Source organism: Protobothrops mucrosquamatus, unplaced genomic scaffold, assembly GCF_001527695.2.
Source record: "Protobothrops mucrosquamatus isolate PMUCROS unplaced genomic scaffold, P.Mucros_1.0 scaffold_96, whole genome shotgun sequence".
NCBI classification, from domain to species: domain Eukaryota; kingdom Metazoa; phylum Chordata; class Lepidosauria; order Squamata; family Viperidae; genus Protobothrops; species Protobothrops mucrosquamatus.
Window position 1 is genome coordinate 345,915 of NW_015386172.1, and position 11,972 is coordinate 357,886.

Here is an 11,972-nt window from a genome sequence, read left to right on the forward strand (position 1 = left end):
TTGAAGTCCACATGCCTTAAAATTGCCAAGGTTGAGAAACACTTATGAGCCTGTCGGCTGGAAAATGGCGGCAACCCTCGTGATAGATGGGAAACTATAAACGAGCCGGTCCTTTTTTTAGGAATGTGTTGGTAATTTTTATTCTGTTCGGCAACTGTTAAAACTGGGAGACTTCGATAGTCGGCGGTATATCGCAAGGATAACAAATAAACAAGCTCCCTCTTTTAACACGCTGTAAGAGGAAACGTCTTGAACGCGGAGGCATTTATTTTCGGATTGATCGATCAAATTAACAGCCTCCGCGTTTCCGTAAATCTCAAATGAATAGGAGTAGCGGCCGGCGATTATGGGAGTTGCAGTCCAGCAAAACTAGAAAGTAAACGAGGACTTCAATCCACAAACTGAATCTTCAATTTATCGCCACCATTCCAAACCTTCTTATATAAGGAACACATTTCTTCCGTCTCCTTCCTGTACAAAATGACTTCCTACGTCCGCCAGTTAATACAGAAGCAAAGTTTACAGGTACGGAATCGCTGTATGAAAACACCCAGTAAAGCCACCACGAGGATCCTATTACTCCACGCAGGCGCCTTAAGCACGCGCAATTTTAAAACTCAATTTCCCAGATGTCTTCGGGCGCCCGTCTTTGGTTGCTGAGCAACCAGTGTCAACTACAATGGAGCCGAGTGGGGAACAGGAGGGCGACGAAGCAAAAGGTAACTTTCCCGCTTTCTCCACGTAAGACTTCTTGGAATTGACTTCCCTTGGCCGTGAAACACCTCACCCGCCGAAAGTGTCCCTTTCTCATAGCAACGAGTTGCTTATTAGTAGAGTGAAAGCAGGCAAATGCATTTATTGAAATAGTAAATGGCTTCAGAGTCATTGGAGTACTTTGTGGAGATCATGTCTTCATATTGAAAGGGGGAGAATGTTAATAAACATGATCAAGTAACATTCATGGGCAACTCTTTTCTCTCTTTTGGGAGATGCAGAATCCAGAAAGAAGCGTATTTCTCAGATTTGCTATAAAAACGCAAGATAGCTTTAAATTAACATTTCTTGCTGTTGCTTTTTGACTTTTCCTAAATGCAACATTTGGTATTTAATTGTTAGCATATATATGAGTGCCATTCCTAGAAAGTGCAGTTACTGCCTTGAGGTGTACCAAGCACTAGGCTTTAAAATTTTATTTTTTTATTGCAGTAATGTGCCAGAGAGGAAAGAAAAAGACAAAATATACAACAAAATACAAAACATAAAGTATAAAATATAACAAAATAAGAAAAACAATGTGTAAAGTAGCTTAGTTTTTAAATTACAAGTTAATCATTGTCCACACTGAATCATATTGATCAATCTTTCCATATGTCTATGGGCAGCTAATTCAGTGGTGGAGTATGAATACAATTCTTCAAGATGGGATTGTAATTCCATAAGGATAAATGTCTGTGCAGAATTATCTTTATTTTGGTATATTCCAAGCAGACAAAAAGTCCGCACACATCTTCATAAAGTTTTGGTATGTAATTCAATATCATACTTTCATCCTGAAACCTCACTTTGGTTTCCCAAATCTTTTTTAACAGTAGGATGAATACTAAACCAGAATGAGATAGCCAAAGAGACATCCAGGTCTTGTATATTAGAGTGCTCTCAAATATATTACATCTCTAGCATAAGAACGCTGATATTTAAGCCTTTTTAACTACTGAGGTGGGCAATAAACACATACAAATCATTCAATGAGTTCATCTCATAATCATAAGATATGCATTTTACCTACTGGCTTCATGTAGATGTTAACAGAAGTGGAAAGAATACTATGGTAAGTCCTGCTGCACGCTGCAAAACAAGGGCCATAGGCAAGACTGAATAGAACCATCCTTGGACAAAGGAAGAAAACCAACACAGCATAGTACTGCCCATTCCCAACCCCTGGAAATGGTTCAAAAGGATACCATGATTGATAGTATCAAAAACTATTGAAGGTTCAAAGAGAAGCAACCCATCCTGCTTCTGCCAGAGATCATCTACTAATGTGATCAGTGCCACTTGATATCATGACCAGTTCTGAAAACACAAATGGAAGGAGAGTTGATAATCTATTTTATAAAGAATTCTTCACTGAAACTATTTAAAAATCATAATGTTTACGCCAAGTTTTATGTATGGAAATAATTTCCCATGTCTTCAAATGTTTGTCTATGTCTATGTCTGAAACATTTTGTGCAAGAAATACCAAGTCAGTTTAATCGTTTCTTTAATTATATAGAAGTTCAGTCTCAAAATGTATTTGTGTGTTTCATAGAATTGAAAGTACCAAGCTATGAGTTTCTAACGATCAGTAAAGCGGTGAATATGTGTAAATTCGTGTTATGCACTAAAATCACATTGTGATTAAAACAATACATAAATACATAAATTGTTAATGTTAATATTCTATTTCTGTATTTGAAAATAAGGATGATTATATTTTTTCTCAATATGTAATATGAATAAAAGTTTTCACTACACTAATGATTTTGTTGTCAGAAATCCTTCAACTTGACTGAAAACTGATTTTAAAAAGTTCCATTAATATGGCTAATAATGTAGATATAAAATTAAGATATATATTTCTATGCTCCATAGGACAAATTGCACAGTTAAATGTAGAATTTATGGGTTAGATGATCAAAATGTACCCTATTAAAGGCATATTTAAATATTTGTGATACTGCTTACAGATACAAGTGAAAAACCAGAAGAGGTACCAACTGTAGCAGAACAGCAGCCGGAAGAGATCAAAGAAGCATCAGCTGGTGAGTATTGCTAACCAATTATCACAGGAAGTGCCATTTCAAGAGACATGGCTGCTAAAATAAAGATATACCATTGATAGAAAGATGCAATAATTGCTGTACTTTAAGAATCATTTGTAAACAGATGATAATAGAGCTGCTAGTTTGTGGCTTTATCTTGTAAATCTATTTAGTTTTAGAAAAATTCAAAAAGCTAAATTGCTTTCATTTTTGTTGTGTTGCTGTAAGTGATGGAATTAATTCAGTAATAAGGATCAGTAGACTTATTTGCTGCACAATTACAGTAGTCCTCAGCGTAAGATTATTCACTCAGTGACCATTCAAAGTTCAATGGCACTGAACGAATGGTGGTTATGATCGGTCCTCAGAGTTCTGGTTGTCCCGGCATCCTCCAGTCAATTGATCTTGATTTGGGTGCTTGGCAACCAGCTTGCACTTACAACTAGTTGCAACAACTCACAATCATGCCATTGCCATTTGCAAATTTTCACTACCAGCTTCCCCAGAAAGTCAATGGGGAAGCTGGCAGGGAAGGTCACAAGTTGCTTGGTAAGTCTCCCCTACCTGCAAACCCTTGCCTGGCCCGTTTACATTTGTGCACCTCCATGAGCCTCTCTGTGCCTCTTGCACCCTTGCGCACCCTCTTGAACTCTTTCTGAACCTTGTTGCACCTCCCTCGCATCCTTCCACACCCCAATGCACCCCATGCACTCTCCCTGCACTTGAAACTCCTGCATATCCCTCAACCTTTGCCATTCCTGCTTCCACTTTCACACACCCCTCACCCTTGGGCATCTTTCTCAAGCCTTGCTGTGATTCTCTCACATCCTTATGCATTCCCTCGCGCCCTCCCCCACATAATAGCAGCTACTTACCTGCCTGCTAGCCTGATCACAAGCTGCCTGAGACTTAACAACTTCCTGCCAGCTTCTTCACGGACATGGTCATGGGAAGCCAGCAGGAAGTTGCCTCATCTAATAATGATAACTGAGCGATTCAGTTAATTATAGCAATCAGAATTGCAGCGATTGCCCTCACTAAGCAATATGGTCACACTTTGAAACCACAGTGCTTAGCAATGGAAATTCTAATCCCAATTACTGTCATACGTCAAGGACTATCTGTAGTTCTTGCGAATATGCTTTGTGGTAGGTTTTAGAAGATTGAAGGCCACCAGCCTTCTCAAATTATTGCTCAGTTTATAAAAACATAGTTGCAACATTGTTTACTTCAGTCAGAATATATTTGAATGTGATACCAATCGCTACAGGTTTTCTTTGTATGGAAAACCTGAAGCACAAATAATTTTTAAAGACAAATGAAGCCAGATTTTGATTTTTCAACTTAGTATATATCCTAGACAGCTTATGCTAGGGTCATGTTGTGCATTGTTTTTTATCTGTCTTGCTCTCAGATGTGCATTGATTAGGTCAGGGGTAGGTAACCTTGGCTCTTTTATGATTCGTGGACTTCAACTCCCAGAATTCCTGAGCCAGCCAAGTTGCCTCAGGAATTCTGGGAGTTGAAGTCCACGAATCATAAAAGAGACAAGGTTGCCTACCCCTGGACTAAGTCCATCAGGCATAGAATTTTTTTTATTTTCAAGCAAAGCAGATAAAACATTTTAACATCGCTATTCCTATGACCCCCTACCAAGTGAAGTTGTATTGCTCTAAGTCTGTGACAGAACTTTTTCTGCAATGGCACTTTGGTTTGTAGAATATTTTTTCTAAAAAAAGCAAGCCAATACTTACTTATGAGTCATTGACTGACTTTAAGTACATGAGCCTTTTCTATGTGTTTAAAAATATTTTGTCACTCAGGCTTTTCTGCACGTGAAAATTGTTTTAACCTTTTTCATTGTTTGATGTTTTTCAATATAAGGCACTTTAGGACCCCCTTTGGGCTGAAAGGTGACTGAAAAATCTCTCTGTGTATGCATGTGTGTGTTTGTGTGTTAATATATACTGTACATATACATAATTTTCTTATTTATTTGTAGAAACTAAATCATCTCCAGAAGGAGAAGAAGGAGAAAAGCTAGCTGAAGATGAGTATGAGGAGGCAGGAAGTGCTGCAAGTGAAGGTGAGTGTTGTTAGCAATCTGTGGACTTGAAAAGTGTATTTTTATACACTCCCTCTATTCAGCTCTTTTGTGCAATTATTTTCATAAGCTAAGTAATGAAAAAGTAGGTAATGAAATTTACATCTGGGATTTAAGCATTTATTCTTGATCTGCCTCGTATTTGCCTGTCCTACTAGTTTAGATTGTGTGGACACGTCCCGGGTCACCTCTCTTAAATGTTGCCACTTGGTGGGATCTCATAGATGCATCTTCTTGGTAGCTGCTTCAGCACTTTGGAACAGCATAATATCTGAGATCTAAGGGACTTTTACCCTTTTAGCCTTTCAGAGAGCCATGAAGGCCTCGCTCTTCCCCCATGCAGCCATATAGGTCTAATCAATCAATAATCAGTCAATCTTAAAGTAATTTGTAGTCTCAAAGTTTTCTTTTTCAGAAATTAATTGCTATGACTTGTGCTGCTTTGCATTGCATAACTGGTCCAAAGAAACTATTTTTTTATTTATGTAGCCACATTTGCTTGATTATGCCTGAACCTTTCGGTTCAAGTATTATTTCGGGTGGCAAGTGTTTATCAGTTGTTTTAAAGATGGTAAAAATCTTACAAGACTTCTAAATCTGGCAAGGTTTCAGTGAGCTTATTCCTAAGATTTCATACAATCTCAACCAAGAACCCAACAGTGCACATAAACGTCCTGCAAGCCACAAAAGATCATATACACATTTTCTCAAAAATTTCAGCCATTTAAAATATTTTAAACCTTAAATTATTTAAAATATTTCATTAGTTTGGGAGTTCAGAAGATAACCAAAATTGTTATGAGTACAGCAAGTCCCCAAGTTAAGAATGCTCTGATTTAAGAATGACATTGTTAAAAATGGAGCCTATTCTAGCAAAATTCAAATTAAACACAGAAAGATTCAAGTTAAATACACAATGGTTCAAGTCCATTAAGCAATTCTATTTATACAGTATTATATAATAATATTGTTCTGGCTTACCTACAAATTTGACTTAAGGACAGACTTTGGGAACAGAAGTTGTTCTTAAACTGGGGACTTACCTGTATCATGTTGCTTATTATTGCAATATTTATAGCTCAGGGTTGAAATGAGGGGTCCTTGGTGCTCTCTGAGCTTTCTTGCTTTCTTGCAGATGTTTCATTACCCTAACTAGGTAACCTCATCAGTGCTAGTTAGGAGTGCTGTTTGCTTGCTATTGCATTAGTTGTCACATTTGAACTCAACATGAAAAATTGCCTGAAGACTCAATACTTTATTATTCATATGAAGCTATTTTGTTGCATGTGATTTGCTTATAATTTGATTATCTTACTCTTATCACAGTCACTAATCACCTTATAGATTGGGATAAATCCACAAATTAGAATAACAGTTTTCTTGGTATAGCAGATCTCTTATGACTAAGATTGCAATTGTATTGTATATATGCTTCCTTCGAAAGAAGCCTTCTGAAAAGCAATGAGATTTATTTTTGCATAAGCACATCTAAGATTGATATGTAAACTACTTCCATAACTGATCTCTGCTTACTGATTAATTCTTAATGCTATGTGATCTCCTTTTATCATTTGTTTCTTTCTTTTGAAATCTTATGATCATTAGACATTGTCTCTTGTAGTCCAGATTTATATTTCAATGAAATTCAAATCCATTGTTGTTGAGACTGCATAGTTATCTCAGGGGTTCCCTTTATTCCAGTGATCTCTGCTCCAGGCACCTGAGATTAGATTTGTTCCAACAGAAGAGAATATACGTATGTAGCTCATAGTTGAACCATGGAGTCCTTGGTGCTGTCTGAGCTTGATTTTTTTGCTTGCAGACTTTTCATTGCCCAACTAAAGTAACATCAGTGCTACATCAGCTTGCTCCCTGTTTATATATAGTAACTTGCCCTGCCAGTGTTGATAGTGGTGTGGTTTTATATTTGGTAGTTTCTTGATTAGGGTATTGTTTTCTGCTTGATTGTTTGTCTGGTGTTAATTCCTGTCTAGCCAGCACTTCCTCTCCAGAAAATATAGTACTCAATAACACTGATAATGTTATCTAGTTGGTAATGAAATGTGTGTAAGCAAACAACCAAGCACAGACAACATTGAGGAGTCCACTAGAATTTAAATTTAAATTCAGCACAGACAACATTGAGGAGTCCACTAGAATTTAAATTTAAATTCATTTTAAATTGTTTTTAAAATGAATGATTCTTTCTCAGCAATATATATATAGTTTTTATGATGGCATTTTTGAAATCCAGAAGAAGAACCACCACCAGAACCAGAAAAAACCCCAGAACCAGTGAAGAAGAAGAAAAAAGAAGTAGTAGAGAAGAAGATCTCTGAAAATTTCTATTATAACTATGAAGAACTGTGCTCTTATCCCTATATAACTCCAGATTCTGGCATACCGGTGAACCTGCTCTCTCTTATGTATCCATTTTTGCTAGAGATCCATGTGTTTAGGATTTGAGTTTCCTATCATAAACCAAAGTAAGAAACAAATGTATTTGCTTTTAAAAAATAGCATTGGAAATGATACATTCAGTATATTAATAATGGAATGGTTTACAGATTTAGTAAATAAGGTATTGGTTTTGTTTTGAAGAAATTGGGGGTTAAATTAAGTGAAGGCTGACAAAGCAGTACAGAATGGAACAAATTGCTTACATTTGCTTCAGCACTTTAAGAAGTATTCAGGTAAAGTGAACAGATTCAGCCAAGGGCAATAAGAATTATTAGAGAACAAATCCTATAGAGAAAGAGCAGTAATTGGGAATATTTAGCTTTGAGAAAAGATTATTGAGGGAGCATTTTATACCACTGTTCAAATATGTACATAATGCCCTTTAGATATCTGAATCAGCAAAACCTATTTACCATGGTTTGAAACTACTGTACTTAAAAATAAGAATTTAAGTGATGAGAAAGCAGATTTCAATTATATGTTAGAAAAAAGTAGCAGCATTTCAGTGATGGAACAATTACCAAGAGAAGTATTGAAGTCCTCTTCATTGGATGAATTTAGGTTGAGGCTAAGTAATTGTTCGAGAGATGATTTAATTTGGATTCCTGCACTGAGCCACTGGATTAGACTCAATGGTCCACTCAAACTCTATGCCTCTAGGACATAGCATTCCTTTACTCCACTTTTTCTAATTACAACAATGCTATACTGCAGGGTGAGCTAAAAATGAGTGACTAACTGAAACTCACCAAGTGAATTTTCCAGATTATGATGAGCTACATCTTAGAATTTCTCTGTCCTAATATAGTCCATTAACCAGCACATCATGCTGTCTTTTTTCATTATGCATAATATATTGTTTTTCATTAATGGTTCATTTATTATTCAGATGCAATAAACCTAGGTCACGTCATCATTTATTTCCTTAGCATGCATTCCTCAGGCATTCTTTTGGATATGACTGCACTAGACGAGCAAACCTCCAGATGCTGGATAGTCAGATTCTCCTCTACATAGCTGGAAGCCAGTTAGTTCTTCTGGATTTGAAATCGAACTATCAGAGATACCTTCGAAGCACAGGTGGTGGAGGGATTGGTGTAATCACGGTATGACGTATATCTTAAAGAATTTTTGCTTAAATTGTTTTTGGCAGAAAAATATGCAGAATTTTTAATGGGGTTTGCTCTCCTTTATATTTTTTGCTTTTGTTTAATTAACAGAACAGACAGAAAAAAGGAAAAGCATATAGTGGTGTTTCATGCATGTACAGATAGGCAGAGTTTTACTCAACAGTTTCAATAAAGGACTATCATGTTTCAATATAATCNAGAAAGAAGCGTATTTCTCAGATTTGCTATAAAAACGCAAGATAGCTTTAAATTAACATTTCTTGCTGTTGCTTTTTGACTTTTCCTAAATGCAACATTTGGTATTTAATTGTTAGCATATATATGAGTGCCATTCCTAGAAAGTGCAGTTACTGCCTTGAGGTGTACCAAGCACTAGGCTTTAAAATTTTATTTTTTTTATTGCAGTAATGTGCAAGAGAGGAAAGAAAAAGACAAAATATACAACAAAATACAAAACACAAAGTATAAAATATAACAAAATAAGAAAAACAATGTGTAAAGTAGCTTAGTTTTTAAATTACAAGTTAATCATTGTCCACACTGAATCATATTGATCAATCTTTCCATATGTCTATGGGCAGCTAATTCAGTGGTCGAGTATGAATACAATTCTTCAAGATGGGATTGTAATTCCATAAGGATAAATGTCTGTGCAGAATTATCTTTACTTTGGTATATTCCAAGCAGACAAAAAGTCCGCACACATCTTCATAAAGTTTTGGTATGTAATTCAATATCATACTTTCATCCTGAAACCTCACTTTGGTTTCCCAAATCTTTTTTAACAGTAGGATGAATTCTAAACCAAAATGAGACAGCCAAAGAGACATCCAGGTCTTGTATATTAGAGTGTTCTCAAATATATTACATCTCTAGCATAAGAACACTGATATTTAAACCTTTTTAACCACTGAGGTAGGCAATAAACACATACAAATCATTCAATGAATTCATCTCATAATCATAAGATATGCATTTTAACTACTGGCTTCATGTAGATCAGTGGTTCTCAACCTGTGGGTCGGGACCCCATTTGGGGTCGATCGACCATTTCACGGGGGTCGCCAAGCAAGGCTGTCCGTCATTTTTTTTGTCCGCCATTTTTTTCCCCTTTTCCGGCGAGTGCCTTACCTCCCTTGGGCTGGGCCTGCTCGGTCTCTGCCGCTTGCCAGCTACGCCTCGGCCGGCGCAGGGGGCGGAACCACACATGCGTGGCGCTCCCGGGCAGGGAAAGTCCTCGACTTACGACCGGTTGGGTAGTCCTCGACTTACGACCGGTTTAGTCCTTGATGTACGACTGGTTTAGTCCTCGACTTACGACCGTTTGGGGTCGCGGCATTAAAAAGGTTGAGAACCACTGATGATGTTAACAGAAGTGGGAAGAATACTACGATAAGTCCTGCTGCACCCTGCAAAGCAAGGGCCATAGGCAAGACTGAATAGAACCATCCTTGGAAAAAGGAAGAAAACCAGCACAGCATAGTACTGCCCATTCCCAACCCCTGGAAATGGTTCAAAAGGATACCATGATTGATAGTATCAAAAACTATTGAAGGTTCAAAGAGAAGCAACCCATCCTGCTTCTGCCAGAGATCATCTACTAATGTGATCAGTGTCACTTGATATCATGACCAGTTCTGAAAACACAAATGGAAGGAGAGCTGATAATCTATTTTATAAAGAATTCTTCACTGAAACTATTTAAAATTCATAATGTTTTCGCCAAGTTTTATGTATGGAAATAATTTCCCATATCTTCAAATGTTTGTCTATGTCTATGTCTGAAACATTTTGTGCAAGAAATACCAAGTCAGTTTAATCGTTTCTTTAATTATATAGAAGTTCAGTCTCAAAATGTATTTGTGTGTTTCATAGAATTCAAAGTACCAAGCTATGAGTTTCTAACATACAGTAAAGCGGTGAATATGTGTAAATTCGTGTTATGCACTAAAATCACATTGTGATTAAAACAATACATAAATACATAAATTGTTAATGTTAATATTCTATTTCTGTATCTGAAAATAAGGATGATTATATTTTTTCTCAATATGTAATATCTTATGAATAAAAGCTTTCACTACACTAATGATTTTGTTGATAGAAATCCTTCAGCTTGACTGAAAACTGATTTTAAAAAGTTCCATTAATATGGCCAATAATGTAGATATAAAATTAAGATATATATTTCTATGCTCCATAGGACAAATTGGACAGTTAAATGTAGAATTTGTGGGTTAGATGATCGAAATGTACCCTATTAAAGGCATATTTAAATATTTGTGATACTGCTTACAGATACAAGTGAAAAACCAGAAGAGGTACCAACTGTAGCAGAACAGCAGCCGGAAGAGATCAAAGAAGCATCAGCTGGTGAGTATTGCTAATATCACAGGAAGTGCCATTTCAAGAGACATGGCTGCTAAAATAAAGATATACCATTGATAGAAAGATGCAATAATTGCTGTACTTTAAGAATCATTTGTAAACAGATGATAACAGAGCTGCTAGTTTGTGGCTTTATCTTGTAAATCTATTTAGTTTTAGAAAAATTCAAAAAGCTAAATTGCTTTCATTTTTGTTGTGTCGGTGTAAGTGATGGAATTAATTCAGTAATAAGAATCAGTAGACTTATTTGCTGCACAGTTACAGTAGTCCTCAGCGTAAGATTATTCACTCAGTGACCATTCAAAGTTCAATGACACTGAACGAATGGTGGTTATGATCGGTCCTCAGAGTTCTGGCTGTCCCGGCATGATTTTGATTTGGGTGCTTGGCAACCAGCTTGCACTTACAACTAGTTGCAACAACTCACAATCATGTCATTGCCATTTGCAAACTTTCACTGCCAGCTTCCCCAGAAAGTCAATGGGGAAACTGGCAGGGAAGGTCACAAGTTGCTTGGTAAGTCTCCCCTACCTGCAAACCCTTGCCTAGCCCGTTTACATTTGTGCACCTCCATGAGCCTCTCTGTGCCTCTTGCACCCTTGCGCACCCCCTTGAACTCTTTCTGAACCTTGTTGCACCTCCCTCGCATCCTTCCACACCCCAATGCACCCCATGCACTCTCCCTGCACTTGAAACTCCTGCATATCCCTCAACCTTTATTTATTTATTTATTTATTTATTTATTTATTTATTTATTTATTTATTTATTTATTTATTTAACATGGATTTATATGCCGCCCTTCTCCCTATAGGACTCAGGGCGGCTTACAGCATATCAAAACACATAAAACATCGTCCCCCCATAAAAACCTGTTAAAAACCAAATATTTTTTTCGCTGTATAATTAATTAAAATTTAAATTAAAATTATCCCTATTTAAAAATTCTCCCTAGGCCAGACCCGCTTGTTGAAAAAGCCATGTCTTGAGGGCGCGGCGAAAAGGTAGGAGGTCCGGAATCGTCCGGATCTCGGGGGGTAGTTCGTTCCAGAGGGTGGGGGCACCCACAGAGAAGGCCCTCCCCCTGG

At 36.9% G+C, this 11,972-nt stretch overlaps 2 protein-coding genes across 2 annotated transcripts in view; both read left to right on the forward strand.

Annotated features, from left to right (window-relative positions):
• The first annotated feature begins 668 nt into the window (after positions 1 to 668).
• Positions 669 to 8,506, forward strand: LOC107286535 (cilia- and flagella-associated protein 44-like). Its single transcript, XM_015814925.1, has 5 exons — positions 669 to 719; positions 2,730 to 2,804; positions 4,807 to 4,890; positions 7,163 to 7,334; positions 8,312 to 8,506. The coding sequence occupies exons 1-5, from the start codon at positions 680 to 682 to the stop codon at positions 8,478 to 8,480; spliced, it is 540 nt and encodes a 179-aa protein (XP_015670411.1). The 5' UTR covers positions 669 to 679; the 3' UTR covers positions 8,481 to 8,506.
• A 2,290-nt stretch (positions 8,507 to 10,796) lies between these two features.
• Positions 10,797 to 11,972, forward strand: part of LOC107286494 (cilia- and flagella-associated protein 44) — a gene marked incomplete at its 5' end in the record, with an annotated part of 39,837 nt that continues 38,661 nt past the window's right edge. The window contains 1 exon segment of the mRNA XM_029283951.1: positions 10,797 to 10,871. Coding sequence (XP_029139784.1) covers positions 10,797 to 10,871 — 75 coding nt within the window.

Coding starts and splice junctions, on each gene's coding strand:
- LOC107286535 (XM_015814925.1), top strand. CDS start 680: ATGGAGCCGAGTGGGGAACAGGAGGGCGACGAAGCAAAAG. Junction 720..2,729: donor GGAGGGCGACGAAGCAAAAG/GTAACTTTCCCG, acceptor TACTGCTTACAG/ATACAAGTGAAAAACCAGAA. Junction 7,335..8,311: donor GTGAACCTGCTCTCTCTTAT/GTATCCATTTTT, acceptor TGCATTCCTCAG/GCATTCTTTTGGATATGACT.